The 23,411-nt window shown below is 41.8% G+C and overlaps 1 protein-coding gene across 4 annotated transcripts in view; it reads right to left on the bottom strand.

Annotated features, from left to right (window-relative positions):
- Positions 1-675: 675 nt before the first annotated feature.
- EDEM1 (ER degradation enhancing alpha-mannosidase like protein 1) overlaps positions 676-23,411 on the bottom strand; it is a 34,938-nt gene continuing 12,202 nt past the window's right edge. Inside the window, exons 3-12 of one of the 4 annotated variants that reach the window (XM_053290877.1) lie at positions 21,898-22,001; positions 17,878-18,049; positions 17,099-17,282; positions 16,025-16,199; positions 14,136-14,256; positions 12,958-13,128; positions 8,799-8,872; positions 8,066-8,162; positions 7,546-7,731; positions 676-4,083 (exon numbers count right to left, since the gene is read on the bottom strand). In XM_053290877.1, the coding sequence (XP_053146852.1) occupies positions 3,994-4,083; positions 7,546-7,731; positions 8,066-8,162; positions 8,799-8,872; positions 12,958-13,128; positions 14,136-14,256; positions 16,025-16,199; positions 17,099-17,282; positions 17,878-18,049; positions 21,898-22,001 (1,374 nt within the window). In that variant the 3' untranslated portion in view covers positions 676-3,993. Of the gene's footprint in view, positions 4,084-7,545; positions 7,732-8,065; positions 8,163-8,798; positions 8,873-12,957; positions 13,129-14,135; positions 14,257-16,024; positions 16,200-17,098; positions 17,283-17,877; positions 18,050-21,897; positions 22,002-23,411 lie in introns of those variants that run through there. The other 3 variants (XM_053290878.1, XM_053290879.1, XR_008315198.1) reach the window with 3 other exon arrangements.

The raw sequence follows: 23,411 nt of genomic DNA, 5'->3' as shown, positions 1-23,411 counted from the left end.
CATCCAAAAACTTGTGAGCATGTGCATGCCTTAGAGGGAACACTGTACTTGAGCCCTCTTCAGATATTAAAAAAGCAAGGACACTGTACTCATGCACCCCACAAGCCCTGCTACTGTGCTCAGAAGCCCCATCTACATGCTGTCCTCACTTGCATTGTTTGAGACCATACCCTGCAACCATGGTCAGTTTCTGCACATGCTTGGAATGCTAGGCCTTCCAAACCCAGCCTTCCAATCACAGGCAGAACCAGTCCACATTTACCAGGTTGGTCCCCTGAACCCTGTAGGGGCGGAGCTTGTGCGTAGATACTCAGGACACTGTACACAAAGAACAGCATTTCAACAACATCTGAAGGCGGCTGTAAGCCTCACTGGGGTTGTATTTCATTTGAGAGACCTAGGCACAAAGACTTCTGGCAATAGCAGAGGCTTCAAGAAGGCAAGACAGTCTGGTTTGATCATGACTATAGTCCTCATGAAGAACCTCAGTCACAAGGTCTGCACCCAGTATAACTGAATTCAGGCTTACCTAGCTACTAATACCATCTGAAAGCTACATGATGGCATTACAACCAAACCCACTCCCCTGCAAGGGAATCAAGTTATCTTATTTTCTGTCAAAGTTCAGGGAAAACACACACACCCACACCCATATGCGCGCGCACACACACAACAGTAAGAAATAGTGCTTTAATACAAATTATACATACAATCTACAAATTTTAAAATCTTTACATTTCTCAGAACATCTGATCTTTGTATAAATTTTCAATTCCCTCGCCCTATTAAATACATTTTGTAACAATGACATGTTAAGCTAGGGAAGGAAAAAAACATATTGCACATCATAGTGAGAAATTCAGTCAGGTTATTTATGTTGATTGGCAAGTTATCCAAGCAATGCTTTTGACTTGGCAGTAACACTAATTTTTGCATTAGAACAAACTGGTCACTTTGCATGAACTGGAGTGACATTTACAGAATAGTACTGGTAAACTGGAAAATGTACTTTAAGTAGGAGAGAAACTGGGAATTCTAAAGTCTTTAGCTTGACAACTATTAGATCAGATCTTGTCCCCTCATAACACCTAGTTATTGACATAGCTTTGGTTCTATCTATGTGAATATGCTGAGTGTCCATTTGAAGTGTCACAACATATAGGCATCCTCACAGGGGGCATCAGACACCATCTTCTAAGGAAAGGAGACTAAACGCCCTCATCAATATATGTTATTTATTCCTGCACCAAAATAAAATTTAAATGCTGGCTGAATTGCATGGAGAAGAATGCCTTACTTCTGCAGGAAGCACATGTGTTCTATGAGTGCCCAGTCAGAATTTATAACTAGCAGCCTGTTTGGGGAAAAGTGATTTGCCTCTTTCTTCTTCTTCTTCTTCTTTTTTTTTTGGGGGGGGGGGGGGGAAGAGAAGCTCACATATACTACTTCGCAACACCAGCCAAGTTGTAACTCATTATTTGGACACTCAACATTTTAGAAGGCACAAACTTTGCTAAATGGAGTAAGCGGGCCATGCAATCTGCATTTAAAAGGCTCTACAGTCATAAGCGCTAATGTGGATATGGTGGGGCAATTTCACATCCAGAAAAATCTATTACACACACGCACACCCACTAATCTTGAAATTGCATGCATTGACAACATGATTACAACAGTGGTAAACTGAACAGTTTTGGTTTACATTTCTCTTCACATTGAGGGTTTAGATTCATGGACAGAGCCCAGAACTGTGAAACTAGTTCTGGGAGCTAAAGGGAGTCGTAGAATGTTTAATTTCCATCCCCACAAGGGTCAAACTTCTTTTGAAACAGAGGAGAATTTCAAAAGCAGCTACTGATATGATGCAGGAGTGCGGGATATCTGCTGCTCATAAAACCCACTGGGCTAGCTAAGTCCCTTGTGTGAACTAAACAGTCACAAGTGTTCAAGTCATCAAGTGAAAACCCAGGCCATCACTTTGAACTGCTCATTCTTTTGCTCCTCCTGAAAAGAATGTTCTGCTTTTAACAACGTAACTGACACTGTGCTCCCTGTTCTAGATTAATAGAGATGCCTACTCTAAACCACTTGTCATCAGCCCATTCAGTTTTATCACCTTCATTCTCTTTACAACTTTGAAAGTTTTGCTTAGTTTCAAAGCCAACTATTATGTCAGACATTAAAAAAAAAACACAATTAAGACATGGCCTTTCTTATAGAGATTATCAGTTTTTACAAAAAGTTTTAAAAATCACAGGGGATTCTGCTCTGCAAATTTTCAAAAGACTCTCCCCTCAAACAGCAACATTGTAAACATTGGAAGAAAAGACTAAAGAAACAAAATCTGCTAGGCAAACAAAAGTGTACTTTAAGATCCCTGAGATATGTTTGCCAAAGATTAAGCCCTAATTATTTCTGTGCTAAGGTATTAGGTGATTTACTTGAAATGTGTTTTGAAAGCAATACATGTTTAATGAAAAAACAGAAAGGACATTTTACACATTGCAAATTGGAAGTTGGTCTAAATTTTATCCTATTCTTCGAAGGAAAATGCTTATGCACTGAAGTTTGCATTTTCCGTTGACAAGGAATACTAATATCCATGTTACAACCTGCTGAAAAGGTTTCATTTGTGAATTTTGAATAATTAAGGTTGCTTTCCACAAGATCTGCAAGCAAGCTTATATTGTGTTCTGAGTCTTAGTGAAGGAAGGCAGATATCACTTTCCACCCAACTAGCTACTAGGAGCAAGAAGAGACTTTACTCTTCACTGGAAACAAGACTTCAGGCCATTTTGGTTCTTTTGCCCCAAGCTGTTTAGGATTACACTCTAAAGACATTCACCCAAGAATTAAGAGCAGGAACCAACTGGCCAGCTCCTCTCCACTTCCTGGCTATAAAAAAAATACTTGTCAGAAGGGCCAGCAATCACCAGTAATACCCAATTCACAAGAAGTGTGAATCAGAGCAGAACCCTCAAATACTACTAGGGATGTTAACAGATGTATTGTTCTAGTACAAAGTTATTCCAAATAATTAAAAAGCAGCTATTCTTTTTGGAAGAGAAAGAGCTAAAAACCTTGGATCTCTGAGTGACAAAAAAAGGCACTAGCTCCAAAAAGCTTGCATATTTAAAGTGACAAGGAATGTGAATACTTGGATTATGTATTAAGGTAGATCTCCCCTAGAGGCACAAAACAAGATGAATATAAAAATGGAAGAATGTTGTGAATCTCTCTTCCAATCAGCAATACAAGGTTATCCGGTGAGTGAGATGAGTGGCTTTATGCATTAACCTACAAAAGGCACCTTGTTTTACTGGTTTTAGAACCTAGTAAACTACATACACCTTTTAATGTGCAATTCAAATCAAGAACACTGTTTTCAACATCATCCTAGATGTTAGTCCTGAACACACTGATGCAATACCTTGCTTGGTATTACCACCAGCTGCATTTTCATTTTGAGTAAACCAGAACCTATGGGTATTCTCCTACCTGAGCAACAATTAGTATTGTTTATTGCTAGTAAACATAATCTAATAATTAAGCTTGGTGAGAGAAATTGCACATTTCCTTTTATTTCCTTCATCCCAACTCTTTAGAAATATATTTAAAGTTGTAGGTTCTCTCCAAACTCTCTCATTTAGAGGACAAATAAGAGGTGGTGGCAAAAGAGCAATTCATTTGCAAAACATCTGCTCCCCGCCACCCCCGCAGTCTTGGATTTTTTTTTAACATCTTTACCAACAAACTTTGAAGTTCCACACATGAAAACATAGCTCACATAGTAAGTGTGCCTCCTTTTAGTACATTTAAGTTACAACAGCTATACCCTGTAGCATGGTATCTTCCATCCAACATGAAGTGAAATTCTTCATTCAACAATTGGTTACCTAAGAACCTGCTGTAAGCTGTGTAACTCACAAGAAGCATTTGCTTCGGAACGTGAAGTTGCCTTGTGCCTAAGATTAAGCCACACCAGAAAGTTTCTCAGATCAAGCCCACCATCTGATCAATCTGTCGCATATAAATACTCTTCAGAGGCAGCAGGTATCTCCTCTCATCTGGTACTCTGTTACACTGCAAACAGAAAGAGAAACTCCTATTTAAAAAAGTAAGTTGTGAACAGCCACACACTTGCGTAATTCTTGGATCATTTTTAAAAAACCACTGCTCAAGCACAAAATACAAGTAGCCAAATCTCAGAGAGGGGAAACACTTAAGGCCTGCAAATAAGATGTTGAAGCAGTACTACTTAGGGATGTGCATGGTCCGGAGCAGTCCAGACCAGCACCGAAGGGGGGCCTTCCTTTTAGGGCGGGGAGGGCTTGCTTACCCCTCCCGCCTCTTTGCCCCCTCCAGCGCCCGTATTCTATTGTATAATTGGGGCGCTGGAAACCAGCCGCCACAGCCGCCCCCACCCACCCCCCCGCAAGCAGATTAGGGGCAATGAAAAGCTACTGCCGCCCTCCCGCCCGCCCCCCCCCCCGAGTGCTCACCACGTTTGCCGAAAATAGAGAGGAGCTCGCGAACAGAGCTCCTCTCTTGCCAAAGTCTCCGGCCCAACTGGGGCCTTGGGTGCGCGCGTGCGCGCGCGATAGGACTCCTTAGCTAATAGAACTTTCGCAGGAGGCCCGGTCTACCCGCCGGGAAGAAGCTGGGTAGACCGGGCCTCCGATCGCCAGCAGCTTTTCTTTGCCCCTAATCCGCTCACGGGGGTGGGGGGGGGCGGCGGAGGCGGCTGGTTTCCAGCACCCCAATTATACAATAGAATACGGGCGCTGGAGGGGGCAAAGAGGCGGGAGGGGTAAGCAAGCCCTCCCCGCCCTTAAAGGAAGGCCCCCCACCCGGACCGGCCGAGTCCGAACCGGTCTGGAAGTTCGGAGGCCTTTAGAATGGCCTCCAGACCGGTTCGGACACACCCCTAGTACTACTCTCCAAGGCAGATGGGCACATTCCACGCCCTCTGTATCTTTACACATGGATATTGTTCAAGCCACATCCACATCTTCGTAAAGAAATTGAGTACTCATTCTCTGTAATGAGAAGGACCTTAAAATGTATTTTATTTAATTCATTCAAAATATTAATTTTGAATGACTTAAAATTGATTCTGGTGATCTTCACAGGAAGTACAACCACATCTGTTAGGGCCTGATCAACTGCTATGTATATAATAAATAAGAGAACTATACAACCAATATTTATATACTGCACAGAAATCCCCAAAGCAGTTTACACAGATACTAATAAAATGGTTCCCTGTCCCCAAAGGGCTCACAATCGAAAAAAAGAAACATAAGATACGTAAGATAGACACCAGCAACAGCCACTGGGAGAGATGTTGTGCTGGCGATTGATAGGGCCAGTTCTCCTCCTGCTCAATAAAGAGAATCACCATTTCAAAGAGGTGCCTCTTTGCTCAGTTGGCAGGGGACTCCCTAACTCCCAACCTTGTACTATCTTGCACATGCACACAGATCTCCAGTTTATTGCAGAGAGAAAATAAATTTATTAAACAGGCTTTACTAAAAACTTATCTAAACACATATTCATTTAAATTTGATAATAAAGAGGACTTGCTTCTAGAGACCAACTGGATAACCAGTGAAACATTTAAAGAATGAAGCTCCCTAGCTGACCACTGCGGAAAGTAAACAATACCAATCAGATACAACCCAGATCCTTCACTGTTTTTCAAGTTGGAGCTACTTTGGCAGTAAACCTTCAGTGTGAGAGCCTTTTCCCACCAACCTGACCTCCATGCAGTGCTGAACTTTCTTCCAGCACCGGGGGCGGGGGGTCCCTTTAAGAACAGAGCAATGCTGAGCAGGCTTCCCTCTAAAGTGTGCATGTGCAATCGGACCAACCCCTGGGCCCCCGCGCAGCCATTCCTGGCGGGCGGACAGTCTGCCATGCCCGCACAACTGCCCAGCACTCCATTGCCCTGGTCGGGAAGGGAAGCATTGCCCCATTTCCCCTCTCCCGGCAGGGCCACCACCACTGCCTCCTCCCTCCCCTGCAGCCAGACCTCGGCTTCCTCATCCAGCCAGAGGATGGTGGAGGGAGGGTGACAGGCGGCGGCTCCCCCGGCCCCCGGCAGCCCAAAGAGACTGGAGGTGGGGTAAAAAAATTTCCCTGTCACTGTCAGAGTTTCTCCCCCAGGAAATATAGAGTACAGACTCTGCTCCCTCTTCCTGTGTTTTGAGTCTGTCACCTTAAAAATAACCTTGGATGGAGAGTGCTTTTGAGTATGTGCAGAGCTACTCCTAACTGGAGAAAGCCTTTTTAAAAAATGATGTAAGAATAGTGGCCTTGAGTATATGTAAGCAGACAGTTTTAAACAAAACGATCTGTTTCCCAGCTATTTGTAACATCACAATACATTGTAAATAAAGAAGCATGCTGGGGGAAAACCTAGTGAGATCTAAGCTGATGGACTTATATCATCATATATGTGTTCCTTCTCTCTCCCTCCCTCCCTCCCCCCCTTCCCTATCTCCCTTTTGCCTCCTATGCTCCCACAGCCTCTTCACTTCCCTTCCAATTGTGTGTTCCTCCTCTCTCTCCCTCCCCCGTTTCCCCAATTCCTTCCTTCATATATTGTGTGATAGCCATTAATTCCTCACCCCATCTTGTATCGTTTCATATTTTTGGTGCTGCAAAGATTGCCAAATACTGTTATTCACACTGTGCTTCTGCTACAAAAGACTTCAGCAATGTCCATTGCTCTGTTGCTGGCTCAAAAGATCTTCTGTGAACAGCTAGAGAGGAACCTCGCACATACCTGCTGCAGTCTCACCTTTGCTATGCACAGGTTCAACGTTGGATATTGTGCATTACTACTGGAGTCAGTCCCCCCAGCCCAGCATTTTGGTTTTCAATCTTTTTGTATACCTTGATCTTTTACTAGGATAGTTTACCCTTCTAAGGCCATGTTTATACATGAGAGATAATAACTAGGAGAACACCTGGCATCAAGTTGCACAACCACCCAAGTTTGCTCCACATCTGAAGGTCCCTGTCTCCCCCCCCCCCCCGCCCCTGCCCGCCCCCAGCTCTTGCAGTCTGGCTCCTAAAATTCTGGAACTGTCTACTTTCTCCTTCCTGGAAATAGCTCAATATAAGTGTTCTTCATTACCCAGCATGGCCGGAACTTTCAGTTGCTGCTGTAACCTAAAGAGGTACCAAGAGTATATCTGCTGAAGAACAGAGGTCCTCTCTTCTGCTTAAGTCACCATGCTGCATATCAAGTTTATTTAAGTTTACTTCGCAAAATTAAGTGTTTGCCAGCCCTTACTACTATATGCAATCTACAGACTAAATCAGGCACTGTTTACTACAGACTAAATCAGGCACTGTTTACTACAGACTAAATCAGGCACTGTTTACTACAGACTAAATCAGGCACTGTTTACTACAGACTAAATCAGGCACTGTTTACTACAGACTAAATCAGGCACTGTTTACTACAGACTAAATCAGGCACTGTTTACGCTTGCACTGAAAAAGACACCAACTATACAAGGCGTTTATACTTGCATTAGATGTGGAATTGATTGTCCTGGCTTCATTAGTCTTTAGCTTTTCAGCTTTATTTTGCTCTTCAGGGAGAGTATCTTGCCATAGTGAAACACGAAGACGCTTATCCAGCGACACTATATGCCCCTCTGTGGTAAACATGTATCTGTTCCCAGATTTGTGCACTGGGTTTTCTTCATCAAATAACTGGAACAGGGGGAAAAAGTGTATATGTTCTTAGTGCCCCAGGCTTTGAACAACATATGATAGCAACACTGCACCCGATTACAATGCAGCAAAATGTCACAGTTACTACTTTCAACACAAAAAAGGTTTACTGGTTAACAGACTTGTTAGCACACCACAAGTACTCACTTCTCCAGTGTGATATGTACACAGTTATTATAAAGCATCCAAACATTGTAGCATGAATCATTCTTGGTACATCTACCACCTGTTGGCTCATTAACAGTTCTAGTGAGAAAGCATATTTAAAGAAAGAAGCTCCCAGAGTCAACCACTGAGGCAAGTCAATACCCACCAAATACAAGTATTTACATGTCTCGCTGAGAAAAAAGCTCTCCATCCGATCCTCTTTGGACTTCTCTATGACATGATGCAGAGTAGCATAACCACACCTGAAAAATAAATTTGAAGTAGTCATTTTTCATTACTTTTTTTAACCTCAACTGTTAGAAATGCCACCAGGCACAAGAAACTAAGCCACTGATTTTACAGAGATCTAACAAATGCACTACTATTATTAGTTTGTGTATAATGCCTTCTTTTTCTGGATGCTCAAATATGAGATTCAAAAGTATCAATAGTGCCTCTATGGCCATCAAGATAAAGATGCCAGAAGAGAGAATACACGAACAAACACACACACCACTTTCCTTTGTTCTCTCTGAAGCCCAGGCAGGTAAGTTGATGTGAAGGGCAATTAGGCCATCTGAAGACCATTTCCACACACAATACAATACAATACAAATTTTTTTAGTCTGGGGGGGGGGGCGGGAGTTGGGGAAATCAGTGTATCAAGAACAGAAAGGAGAGGACTTTGGCCATATTACAAAATACAAAATGTGTAATCTGCCTTTACACAATACAAAATAGGATAAAAATTATGCCTATTAAGACATATTCCTTAAAATTCATTTGACAAATAGGCATGTTTGAAGTAACTGAAAAAGGAAGATTTTGCTAGAAATCACAGATACGTTTGCCAATAGTGAAGCACAGGAACAATGTAAAAGGCTGAATTTGAAACTCACTTTGCTTTTGTGTATTTCTCCAGACTCTGAAGAATGTCCATTCCTACATGAAGATAAAAAGGATTCTTTGTGGCCTGGGTAAAAGGGGGGGAAATGACTTTAAGAAAACGGGTAATATTTAAATCAGTAACCACCACCACTATAGAAAATGTCAATATAGCAAAAATATAATGTGAAATAATTCTCTCAGCATTGCACTGGAAGACACCTGAAAGTATTCCTTGCTTTACTACGACTTGGTAATACAAGTATCCTTATTTCTTCTTCATGACTACAACTATACACTCATGCACCATGATTTGAAGAGCAAATGTATTTAATCTTTGAATGAGATTCTTCAGAATGGAAAAGTAAATGTTATCAGCAGACTATCTTCCTAAAAGCCTCTTCATTTTAAAGACTACATTCCATCCTTTCTAAAGAGTGCTCAAGGAGGTCAAACCCATGGATCTCCGCAAACAAGAGTGCAGATCGAGTAACACTCCCTAGCAAAAAGCCATAAACCAGTGGTCTTGTCCAAGTTTAATATTGATTAAGCCAATATATGGCATCCACCCTGAAACATCTAAGGGGCATTTACTCAGACTTGTGTTTTCACTTTTCAAATTGCTGAAACAGGAATACACACACACATTCTGGAGATGGAAAGCAATTAATTCAGCAAGCAGTTAGTATTCACTTACATAAACCAAATAGTTTGTTCTTGTGCCCTTTTCATTTTTCTTAAATTTATATATTCTCTTTCAACAACAAAAATTACACACAGAAAAAAATAACATGGTCCCTTGTCCACAATCTAAAAAGAAGCACAAGGCAGACAACAACAGCCACTGAGGCTAGAGACACTGCGCTGGGGTTGATAGGGACTGTTTCTCTCCCCCTGCTAAATATAAAGGGATTCACTACTTTGAAAGGTGCCTCTTTGAACTTCAACACTGTTGTTCATGGCTTGCCTCTTTATAGTTGGAAGCTGCTCAATACACTAGTGCAAACTGCAGTTCTCTTGCCTTGAATTTCACAGCCAAGCACAATAGATGTTGCAGTGGTGAAAGCAGCAGAGAAAGATCATGTTTCCTGGATGGCAATCTGTAACGCAAGTACTCCTTGAAAGCAAAACTGTGATTGGCTTGCCGACGCCATGTCTCTGATCTCATTTGTGAAGGATACTGGGTCATTCTTATTTCTGCAGGAAGATCTCGGGGCTAATGCCAAACCAGCCAAGATGTTGGAGATCCATGATCAGATCTGCCATCTAATTTGTTTTTAGAAAAAGCAGCTGGGAATTATGTCTTGATGGGGCACTGGGAAAGTGAAATTTAAACATTCTTCCTATGTCATTTTCCCTGATATATTACTGCCCATTTCTCAAACACTTATTTTTCCGGTAAAGGAAAACAAATTACTGTTTCTGTTATGAAACTGATGGAATCTATACTGGTAAGTAAAGAATGAACAGAAGTAGGGGTTTACACCCACAGAGTACACTCTCAATTGTTAATGGTTTGGGAAACCTTACTAACATAAGACTGCGTGATCTACTTACTGCAGTGAACATTTCTTTACCTGTAGAAAGTGTACATTTATTTTAACTGACAGAGAGAATACTGATGCAGTTTCCTCCTCTACCACACTGTGAATGTTTACAAATGTTGCAAAATAGATGAACCTATGTACATAGAATACACATATGATTAAGATGTGACCAGAATGGGTAACTATCCAAGTTTTGTCTTTGCCAGCAACCCTCCCGCTAAGATGGCAGATAGCTCATCTGTAGGATACTAAGTTTTGAGGCTCTTCAAGCACCTCCAGAGATTAACTCAACTGTAGGGGAAGTCCCTACACTCTTCCCTAGAGAGGCGAGCTGGTCTTGTGGTAGCAAGCATGTCTTGCCCGCTTAGCTAAGCAGTGTCTGCCCTGGTTGCATATGAATGGGAGATATCTTTATCTGAGAACTGTAAGATATTCCCCTTAGGGGATGGAGTTGCTCTGGGAAGAGCAAAAGGTTCCAAGTTCCCTTTCTAGCATCTCCAAGATAGGGCTGAGAGAGGTTTATTTATTTTTGTTTATTATGGATTTATTTAATTAATTTCTATACCACCCTTCCAAAAATGGTTCAGGGCAGTTTAAAAGTTTACACAGAGAAACAACAAATAAATGAGATGGATCCCTGTCCCCAAAGGGCTCACAATCTAAAAAGAAACATAAGTTATACACCAGCAACAGTCACTGGAGTTACTGTGCTGGGGTGGATGGGGCCAGTTGCTCTCCCCCTGATAAATAAAGAGAATCACCACATTAAAAAGGTGCCTCTTTGCTCAGTTAGCAGGGGTTCTAACCCCTGTGCAAGGGGCTCCTGCCTGCAACCTTAGAGAAGCCGCTGCCAGTCTGTGTAGACCAGTGATTCTCAAACTTGGGTTCTCAGGTGTTATTGGACTTCAACTCCCATAATCCCCAGCCTCAGTGGCCTTTGGTTGGGGATTATGGGAGTTGAAGTCCAATAACACCTGAGGACCCAAGTTTGAGAATCACTGGTGTAGACAATACTGAGCTAGATGGACCTATGGTCAGACTCAGAACATGGCAGTGTCCTATGTTCCAATCTGGAGAGGGGATTTCCCTGACTGTGTACTAACTAGACACACTGAATGTGGCAAGATGTCTCACTACTTTCAGACTTCCTCAGAAGCTTTGCACAATTCTGACCCTCTTCTGACTCTGGAGGAGGTAGTGGTCTTCCACAAATTTTAAAAAAATGTGACCATCAGTGGCAAGCAGGCAAAGAAATGTGAATTGCTGAATGTGACAAACATGCTTTCATGTGGCTCTCTTTAGGTATCAAATGGAAAGTAGCCACTGGACTTTAGATGTGAACCCCTAAGCTACAGTGCAGGTTTTTGCAACTGGGCTGTTTTGGTATAGTTGGCACATTATTTTAAACATCTCAAGTGTTGCACAGTTAGTTTCTGAAGGCCAGTCTCCATACTAATCCAATAGGTGAAGAAAGCCATACAAATAACCCAATCTAGCCAACTTAAGCTACCATTTTTAATAAGTTGTTTTAAAGTTACATAAGTAACAGAACCACCAAAGCCAAGGACTTTGATGCATAGAAGACAACAAAGCATTTCAAGCAGTGACAAGTCTGCCAGACTTGTAGCATTCTTTTTGCAAACCATGCGTGCTAGTTCCTCATCTCTGGATATATTACACACTAGGATAAAAAATGGCTGTCAGTTCGGTACAACTAGCCAAATTTTAATAGCAGATATGCTTCCTTTCAAATTCTCTGCTGTCTTTGTGGTGGTTCATGGGTTACAGGTTAGTTCTTTCCTCAAGTCTCTACCAACCTCTTTGAGGATTCCAGTTCTAATGGCAGAAACTCACAAATGAAAGCTATGCAAAGTCAAGAGGAAGGCTGGGTGTGTGTGTGTGCATATTTCAAACACTTTTATAACTTTAATCTGTATGTTTCAACCTCCAGAACAAAAGAGCCATGACTATTACACTAGCACTTAGCCATTAACTATGGCTAAAGGATTAGTTAGACTGTGCATTTCTCTCCATCACCACCTGTTCAATTCCTCCTCCTACCCCAATTTACAATGGTGATGTATTATTGTTTAATTAATATTTTCCATGTTTAACACATGGTGTGTATTGAACCCAGTTCCTCTTTCGAGGGCAAATTTTTGGCTTGGAAAGAGGGGGCTGCTGTTTAACATGAACCATTCCCTGGCCATCAGATCCCAGGAAAGAGGACACAATGCAATTCTCAATTCTTCCGATATTTAACTTTATTTCAGGATATTTAAATATCCTGAAATAAAGTCCAATCCACATGCTTTTGGGAGCATCAATTACAGTGCTCACAGAGAATACTGAATTTGCAGTTTTATAATCAATTTCAAGGTGAATCATTCACTACACCATCATTTAATCTATACACTTCAGAAAGTGGTATTCATACTCCAATTTGCCAGGGATCTGAATGCTTATCGCAAAGCAGTAAACCACATGTTAAGGAAGCTATTGCCAACCAGTTTGAAAATAAGCAGTTGTATATTTTTGACATGCAAAAACTGAAATACTCCCTAGTGAAGTGGATATACCGCTCAAGATATTTTCAGGTTGGGGGGGGCGGCGGAGGATTAAATACCTGATAAAGAAGATAGGTAGATTCTACTAACTCTGGCCTTAGAGGATAAAAGAGGACGTCAGGTGCCTGTAACTGCCAATTGTACCTCTCTGGAAGAGCTCCATAGCGTTTCCATATGGCATAATAAAATGCATGAAGGCAAATGGCATCTTCTACATCACCTATTAAAACCTAAAGAAAAGCAAAACTGTAAGACTACACAGGTAAAATGATAGCTCATTAGTAATAAAGGAAATTGGTAGCCTTTCACTGTTTATCTATGAATATCAGAAATTCTAACAGCCCACATTATCAATACAAGCATACAGCAAATCTCTAGTCCAAGAATGGTACTGCACAACAGTCAGATGCACACTAAATTGGTTTTTGGAGACACCACTCTAAAGCGATGTGACATCACATAGCAAAGGTTTGCCCAAAGGAACTCTGGACAGACTATCAACATTGGTCTTTCCATTTGCACAGAGGTCTCTGACCCAAAGTCAGCCTAGAAAAACTACATGTGGGGCTAGTTCTATAGCACAACCAGACTCTGGTAAACACAGCTGATGCAATATGCTGTCTAATATGCAATCAGCAGTTGAACTGCTCTATAGAAAAACAATTTATTGAGAAAGAAAAGCATCATGAAATATTGTATTAGAAAGATTAGAAATATTATTTTAGAAGGATTGGGGCCACGGAGTCTCAGTGTCAGCCTTCTGTTCTTCAAACCACTTGCTGTCCAACAACCCTAATTTCAAAGCCAGCTATGCAGCTGCCAGGCATCTTCTCAATGATCAAGAATAGGTCAGTGCACTGGGTAGCATCCAGACTAAATCAATTGAAATGAATAAAGCTGTTCATGACTAACTTGCCTCAGTGATTTCAATGGTGCTTAGTCACAACTAAATAGATGCTGCCTATTGTTCTGTCCCCACCCTGCAGAAGATTATCCTAACAGAGAAGCTCAATTGTGTCAAATGTTCCTGGTAAGTTTAGACCTGAGAGTTTCATGCTGGATAGAACAGGTGCAAGCCAAGATTCAGGGCTGGACATGAAGAGTCTTGACTGGCAGGTGCTAGTTTTGAAATAAGAACCAAAGGACTCCATTTTCATCTGGGAACATAAGCTTCTGGTAGAATACCAGTACATCTCTTTAAGGGCTTTCTGCATTCTTCACACCATATTGAAAATACCTGAAGTCCAGGAAAAAATGCCTGAAGAGAATCAATCCAGGTGTTCATTAATTGCCCACTGAACATATTCACATTAACATAAAGAGGTGGATCCCCTTCACCTTCATTGCAGGCTTCTCTCCTAAAGAGAATGACAAATAGGTTTTGATCAGAAACAATACATACTCATAATACCAAGGGGGCATATGGTGTAGGTGGAAGGGAACCGTTATTTGTATCTATGTAACCATAGTTTCTATTATGAGAATACGGTTTGCTCTTATAGAGAGCATTCTCAACTGGCCTAGAAGGAGTGTCCACAGCTTCATTTTGTGAAACTGAGCAACCTGAAGACAGTTTTAAGACATGAACTAGAGGGCTACAGCAGAGCTCAGAAACTTGTCTCTACACCAGGCCTGCTCAACCTAGCCCCCCACCCCCAGATGTTTTTGAACTACAACTGCCATAATTCCCAGCCAAAGTGGCCAACAGCCATGGATTATTGGAGCTGTAGGCCAACATCTGCAGGAGGGCCTACGTTGGGCAGCCCTGCATACACAGACACAAGGGCCCATGGCAAAAATGTTGAGGTCCATTGCAGAAGCTCCCTCACACAGAAAGTGTGTGAGCCAGGAGAGGCAAGGATACCCTGGCTTCAGTTAGCACTTCTGTATCACTCAGCCTCTTCTCTATTCCTCCCTCAAAGGACTGCAAAAGAAGATGCCCCTTCTCGTTGCACCTGTAGTGCATGCCCGCCAGCTAGTCCTTGCGAGTGTGACTGCTGGTGCTGCTCTGTTCACTCCTTCACTGCAGCTGTGCCTCCACTTCCCTCCTAGACTTGAAGTGGCAGCCAAAGCCAAAAGGGCTGCCTGCAGATGGCGAAGCAGAGAGGACTGCTGCTGCTATGCGCGGAGAGCGGGAGAAGCCATTTTTATGGGAACCTACTTCAATCCCCAGCTGGTGATGCCAGGGCAGCTACAGCCTGAGGCAGTGAGAGGCCCCACCCCAGACTCTCTTCCTTCTCACTTTCACGATGTCCTTATGTATGAGGGAAAGATGATGAAAAACAGGCTCTGGGCTGGTCGACCCAGGCCATGGCTGACAAGGAGGTGAGAAAGGTGCATCTTTCCCAGCTTTGCAAAGCCTATGAGTAGGCCGGATATGATAAGCAGACAGAGGCACTTGCAGCATGGAGGATTAGTTTTGCAAGGTTGGCAAGCTCTGCAAGACGTGTTTCCTGACCCAGCAGCACAGCCGGGATGACAATGGAGCTACTCCAGAAGGCTCTTGGGACTGAAAGCCATAAACCCCAGCCACTAAGTGGGTCACTAAATCTACTCATTGCGTCAAGTGTCTGCCATACCTCATAGTAGTACTGACCCCTGGGCTAGAGTGGCCATTAAAGCAAGAATGGCATGAAATAAGCACACACATTTAAAGGCTTGCAAAAGGTATTAAAATGCTACTAGCCAACCCGGCACAGAGCATCTGTGCGCTCTTTGTGGCCGGTGGTTACCTCTTCCCCCACCACCTTCTGTCCCAGTCTCCACTGCCAGGCCCAGTCGCCTCTCCTCCCTACCTCCATTCCCCCCCACCGGGCCTTGCCTCCAGGGCTGGGCTGGGCCCGCCGCTGCCTCTGCAGCCAGGCCTGCCGCTGCCGCGGCGACCAATCCTCCTGGGTGTGCCTCAGCCAATCAGACCCATCTGCCACCCAGCCAATCAGCTAGGCGCTGGGACGCACATTCCAAGGCACACCCAGGAGAATGACAGATAGATAGATAGATAGATCAATCATGTGTTCTAAAGGAACAGAGCCAGAACCAACTGACAAAATACACAAGAATCTATTCCATCCTGGCTAGGCTTAAGCATTACATTCTTTTTAAAAATTGTATCCTTAAATTACATACCCTCGCCTTAAGTAGTTCTGAATACTCCGGTAAGCATCATTGAACATCTCTAGATCTTCTCTCTCTCCAAAGAGGATATAAGATTTCAAAAGGTATTCATAGAAAGAGTCTAATCCTGCTCCCAAACCACTCTGCTTGCCAACCCAGTGGCCAGTTTGAATATTCACAACATTGCCTACAACACAAATAGGAACAAATAATTATTCAAGGCTAACTATATATATATATATATATATATATATATATATATATATATATATATATATATAAATTAATGTAGATCCTGCTTGACAAGGCTCAAGGCAGCTTAAGATGCACTCACACACCCCACTTCAATTATAACCACCAATTAATATATCAAAATAGTCACATAACATAGAACTGGAGAAGATGCAGAAGAGGGCAACCAGGATTAGCAGGGGACTAGAGCACCTTCCTTACGAGGCAAGGCTACAACACCTGGGGATTTTTAGTTTAGAAAAAAAGATGACTAAGGGGAGATATGATAGGGGTCTATAAAATTATGCATGGCATGGAGAGAGAAATGCTTCTCCCTCTCACATAACACTAGAACCAGGAGTCATCCCATAAAACTGATTTCCAAGTAATTTAGGACTGAAAGAAGGAAGAATTTTTCTCACAACACATAATTAACCTATGGAATCTTCTGCCACACAATGTAGTGACAGCCACCAGCCTGGACGGCTTTAAGAAAAGCTTAGGTAAATTCATGGAGGACAGGTCTATCAATGGCTACTAGTCTAAGGGCTATAGGTCACTTCCAGCCTCAGAGGCAAGATGCCTCTAAATACCAATTGCAGAGTAGCAGCAGCAGGAGAGTGCATGCCCTCAACTCCTGCCTGCCCTCATTTTATGGAAAAAAACCATTTTCAAAAAAAGGACACTATGCAATCGTGTGTCCCTAGGCAGCTGACTACAAGGATCACATGCCAACACGCACAATTTCTGGTACTACGGTAGCACCATCACAGCTATACAAGTGTTGAGGAGCAGGCTAGAAGTAACATGTCTCATTCTTAATTATGGGATGCATCCAACAAGAAAACTAAGCACCTAATAATCCAGTGTCATTGCTCCTGAGACTCCAGAGTGCTTTCACAGCTCGCCGGGCAACCCATTCAAAAGTAGAATCCCCAAGAAGCCGGCTAAGAATTCCAAATTCCACCAACAGAGAACCAGCTCCTGCAGTGCAAGTTTCATTATTGCTGCCAGAAGGAACTCCTGTTCTTAAATTTACCTACAAATATAAGAAGTTTTAGATGTGAGTTTCTTGAGAAATAGGCTCCATTACATTCCTATCCTTCATAGCCCTAAAAAAGTTACATTTCTGTACACTTTATAATAAAATGTGAACATAAAAAGATGACTCGTGTGTTTCATCAGGGCTCTGTCTTGAAGTTGCATCATATGCCACAGGGAAATGCTCTTATAGGAGTATTGAGATTGGCATTAACCACGTAAATATCCAGCCACAGGGCAAGGTCAGTAACTGGAAAATCCTCCTAATGGAGCACCTCCATGAATTTAATTATGTACCACAGTGAAGAAGTAGCAATTGACCCAGCACACCTAAAAATGGCTTTTCAGAGGACAAACAACTTCAGCACCACATTTTTCAGCTGCCTACATTTCTAGCACTTGTAACCATGGATGTTCCAGATCAGACATTACTTCCTCCATGGGGCTGCTACATAAGGAGGATTTTCCAGTTTTCAAGCAGGTTTTTCAAAGCTGACTTGATTTTTATGACATTAAGGGCAAGAGTTGTAACACCACAAAAGGAAAAGCATAAGAGCAACTTGCACAAACACAGGTCATCATGGTTTACCTACCCGAGGATAAGGAATTCCAGTTTTAGTGTTCTCAAAGGCAGGTAACAGCCTTACTGCCAGGTCATGAGCCATATGTAAGAGTTCATTCTCATAGCCCTTAATACTCATATCACCAAAAGGCTGCTTGACATCTGTTATTATTATGTGGGCCGAAAGCAAGCTTCCCAGAACTCTATAAGAAAAGAGATGAGACATTTTAAAATGAAACAATATAAAATGTGCTACATTACAAATCATTTATACATTGTTTTCAAAATTACGTTTATGTGCAGGAGCAAGAAGTAGTAAGACCACAATACAAGCAGATGTTAAAAACTTATCTTGGAGTCATGGGAGCCATTTCTCATCACAATTTTGTTTGCCAATCCAGAATTAGGAACATTTGATTGATCTGTCAATTATTTGTCAAGTTTTCTACCTATTGCTGTCAAAATGTCCTCATCTCAAAGTTTTCAAATGGCCTTGTATCCAAGCTTTGGGCAACCAGTCCAGGTGTCTGAAGCTGAACACTGATTATCTTACAAGAGAGAATAGGCAACACTGAGACTAAATCTCATTGAAATGGATGGGACATAAGTCTAACTTGTCAAACTGATTTCAATAGTACTTAGTCATGACTAAACAGTCTCGATGCTGCCTGGTGTGTCTTCTGCTATGTTCACACTGCATTTCATGCACATAACTATTCAGCTGAATAGCTGAAATGATGCTTGCATGTCCCAGGCAAGAACTGCATTGGTGATCCTATCTTGCCAGGAAACACCAAGGATGCTAATGCTGAACATTTTTCAAGTACACGATTGAACTGAACTCAAATGACTCAAAAACCTGCAATGAGCTTACTGAGTCTAGTTAGCCTCTACAAAGAAGCTCAGGAAACCCACAGAACCTTCCAAGCCAGTTTGCATATTAAACTGAGACAGGAGGCTGTACTGCAGTAAGCTATGTAGTCACTACAACTAGAAAGATATGGGAGGTCCTTTGGTGAAGCTCACATTTCCAACATAATTAACGCAGAATTAATTTTATGAAGTTATTCAGGGGTCACATACAAATGGCATCTGTATGTCATAGCTAGAATTGGTAAGGGGAATAACATAAGCTTCTTCAAATACATCAGAAACAGGAAACCTGCCAGGTAGGCAGTTGGACCATTAAATGATGAGGGTGTGAAAGGGATTATTAAGGAGACTACAGGGAAGCTGAATGAGTATCCTCCGCCTTCATGGTTGAGGATACTGACCATATGCCCGCTCCGGAACTAAGCTTCTCAGGCTCAGAGGATGAAGAACTGGGCCAATTTGAGGTGACAAGGGAAAATTTTCTAAACTGTCTTGAAAAACTAAAAATTAACAAATCGCCAGGCCTGAATGGCACCCACCCAAGAGTTCTGAAGGAACTCAAATGTGAAATTGATGATCTCCTAGCAAAAAATATGTAACTTGTCCCTACAATCAGGTTGTGTACAGAGTATGGAAAGTGGCTAAAGTAACCGCAGTTTTCAAAAAAAGATCGGGGGGGGGGGTCCAGAAAACTACAGGCCAATTAGCTTAACTTCTGTGCCAGGTAAATTGATTGAAAGCATACTAAAGGACAAAATTGTTAGACAGAAGAATGGGCCTTGCTAAAGGAGAACCAGCATGGCTTCTGCAAGGGAAGGTCTTGCCTCACTAACCTTTTGGAGTTCATTGAGTGTCAACAGGCATGTGGATAAAGGTGATCCGGTTGACATAGTATACTTGGACTTCCAAAAAGCTTTTGACAAAGTTCCCCACCAAAGGCTCTTGAGTAAACTTAGCAGTCATGGGATAAGGGGACAGATTCATGTGTGGATTGGTAACTAGTTGGAGGACAGGAAAAAGAGGGTAGGAATAAATGGACAGTTTTTATAATGGAGGTAGGTAGAAAATGGGGTTCCCCAGGGATCTGTACTGGGACCAGTGCTCCTAAACTTATGTATACATGATTTAGAAGTTGGGGTAAGCAGTGAAGTGGCAAAATTTGCAGATGACACTAAACTATTTAGGGTAGAGAAATCCACAATAGATTATGAGGAGCTCCAAGAGGATCTCTCCAAACTGGGTGAGTGAACAACAAAATGGCAAATGTGGTTCAATGTTAGCAAGTGTAAAGTAATGCATATTGGGGCAAAAAACTCCAGTTTCCCATATATGCTGATGGAGTCTGAACTGTCAGTCAAGGACCAGGAGAGAGATCTTGGAGTCATGATGGACAACTCGTTGAAAGTGTCAACTCAGTGAGCAACAGCTGTGAAAAAAGGCCAATTCCATGCTAGGGATCAATAGGAAGGGAATTGAAAATAAAAATGTGAATATTATAATGCTCTTAAACAAATCATGGTGCGGCCACATTTGGAACACTGCATACAGTTCTGGTCACCGTATCTTAAGAAACATATTGTAGAACTGAAAAAGATCCAGATGAGGGAAACCAAGATTATCAGGGGCCTGGAGCACTTTCCTTATGAGGCAGGACTATAGCATCTGGGGCTCTTTACTTTGGAAGAGAGGCTACTACAGGGAGACATGATAGATGTGTACAATTATACATGATAGAGTGGACATAGATAAATTTTTCTCCCCCACAACACCAGAACCAAGGATCATCCCATGAAACAGAGCCAGGAAATTTAGGACCAGCAAAAAGGAAGTACCTTTCACACAACACAGTTACTCTATGGAATTATCTGACATGGAATATGGTGATGGCCACTAAGATGGATGGCTTTAAGAGGGGCTTAGACAAATTCATGGAGGACAGGTCTATAGATGGCTACTAGTTTGGTGGCTATAGGTCACTTCCAGCCTCAGAGGCAAGATGCCTCTAAATACCAGTTGCAGGGGAGCAACAGCAGATGAGAGGGCATGCCCTCCCCTCTTGTCTATCAGCTTCTCAGGGGCATCTGGTGGGCCACTGTGTGAAACAGGATGCTGGACTAGATAGGCCATGGGCCTAATCCAGCAGGGCTGTTCTTATATTCCTATGATCTTATCCAATAACAATTTCCCCTCAAAATAATACATATGGAAAAGTTGCCTGCTTTAACCCACATATCAAAGGGGATACTTTGTCTTAATTCTTGGTCCCTCTATCCTGTAGTGTTTGACTTGCTTATCCTCACAATTAAAAACACAGCATTTTAATAGTCTGCAATGGGCATGTTGATTTCAATGGTAGAATCCTCAACTGAAATAGCTTAAAAACCTTAAGAGTCAGGTGAAGTGCAATTCCTATTTTTAAGGATTTGAAAGTGGTGAAAACTGCAGGTGTTGGAAACTGGGCTGAAGGTGGCACGTTTGCTGCTTTTTAGGTACACTGAACTGATTAAGTGGTACACTTATTGCTGTTTCTTACAACATGCAGCAAAAAATCTAACATGGACAGTCAAATACTCACCAGGATCTGAAATATACAGCAGCCACCCCTGAGCATTTCTGAATGTGCATAAGAACTGATCGCTACAGCAGCCAGCAGTCCCTCCTGCTTTGCTGGAGGACACTCCAGAAGGTCCCTCAGAATTGAAGAGTGGCCTTTTAGGGATAGGTGTGTGCAAGAAGCCATTAAAGGAAGGAAGAAACAGTTGCCTTTTCCATCTGGATGTGCATTCTGAAGCTGCCTGTAGCAGGGCCCTGAGTAGTTGCACTCAATCTCTGGAATACTCTCCTTAAGAAATTCTACCTCTTATTTGGTGTCAGATCGAAGTAAAGATGTATATATTCTGCCCGACATTTGATACCAAAGGACTGGTCTTAAAGCTACAGTCAAATTATCTGCTGGTACTGAAAGTGAAGTGTGTCCTACTCACTGTATTTAATGTTCTCCTCCTTTTACCATCTATATTTTGCCTTAGTTAATGTAAGACTTATTGTTCCGAAGTACTGTTTTATTACACCACTGACATAGAATTCTAGTGTTGTGAAGACAACACTTTTGTCTAAACACCCACATTGCAAAACTATTGTTGTACAATGCTCTTATCAGATTTTAATAGTAACTTACCTAATTGTTGCCTCAAAGACTTGGACGGTTGAATCTGTGTCAAAGGATACCGTGTCTATCACTAGCTTTACTGCTTTCTGGAACTCTGAAGAATTTCCCATTACCTTTAAGACAAAAAACGAGTAAGATCAAGTTGTCAAATGTTTTTGCACTAATGTTACTTCTAACTATAAATATCAACACTTATTAGATACCTTAGAAGAACATTTCTAAGTACATTTCTTGTGTGACAAGACACTAAAAAAAGTCAAATGCTGGAATTTAAGTACAACAGTTTAATAAATTAGAATACACACAACATAACAGCTGAGAACCAACTTGCAAGAAAACTTCCAGGAATAAAATAGAGTAACTAACTCAAAATGCCATGTAGAAGAACTATAGTTCTTTGGTCAAGCTAAAAACACAATCTTTGAGCACAACTAATATTGACACAAAAGGAAAAAGGAATTATAAGTAATCAGCATGTGGTGGCATCAAGGACATTCCATCAGAAAGAAAAGGATATAGAAGTCTATTGTAGCAAGGGACTTTCATCATGTTCAAGAACTGGAATGGAACAAACATTTTTAAGAACAAGAGTTGAGCCTCTTCCCCAGAATAACTACTTGAAAAATGAAATCCTGTAATTAAAAAGCTAACTTGGCTGCAAGACCATCACTGCAACTGAACCATTTGTTCCTACATTGCTTATAGCAATAACCCTAAAATTAAATGCAGCACAGAAGCAGAGGTATACAATGTTTTGGCCCGCCTTGATAGCCAGCAGTTATTGTGGTTGTCCAACCTCACCCCTCCCAGTGACTCTTCTGGCACATACAAGACACTCTTGTCACTACTGAATATCTCCAAAACTAGGCATGAAGTGAGAGAACCAGGATCAATCTCCTCCATCCAGCCCAAAGTAAGACAACCCTAAATTATCTTCAGTATGCAGAGAAGTCATAAAGTGCTCTGAAGGGCAGCTAGACATTAGAATGCCAAGATGGGGATTTTTCTGGGAAAATTTCCTATACTTTTCCCCCCATGGAAAATGCCACATTTCTTTTAAAAAAAAAAAAAAACCTTTGGCAGACATGCAGCAGTGCAATTTCCAGATTTCTACCAAGCTGTTTGAGTGAGGCAAGGGGCCATTTCTATTACTCCCATTACCGCTAAAGCCCATTGTGCATCACCAAAACTTGTCTGAGGTTATGTGACCCTCAAAGACACATTTTGGTGATGTACAGTTTGCTTCAGAGAGAAACAAGAGATCACAGAAAATCACCCCTTCCCCTGCTCAAGCATCAGTGCAGCAATAGTCTAGAACTCATACTGCTGCATGTGTGCAATTCCAGTTATTTCAGGAAATTTATTAGGGAACAATGAATATATGTCAGTCCAAATATTCGGCAAGCGTGGTCATTTCAAAATTGTAATTAATTCTTTTCTGGTGATCATCCTAAGGAAGTGGGTGAGTGCACATTTTGATTTGAGTATTGAAATAAAAATACTTTCTACCTAAAGCTTTTAAT

Source organism: Hemicordylus capensis, chromosome 2 (assembly GCF_027244095.1).
Source record: "Hemicordylus capensis ecotype Gifberg chromosome 2, rHemCap1.1.pri, whole genome shotgun sequence".
Taxonomy (NCBI): Eukaryota; Metazoa; Chordata; class Lepidosauria; order Squamata; family Cordylidae; genus Hemicordylus; species Hemicordylus capensis.
The sequence above is the reverse complement of the archived record's forward strand: the minus strand, read 5'-3'. Positions and strand labels throughout refer to the sequence as shown.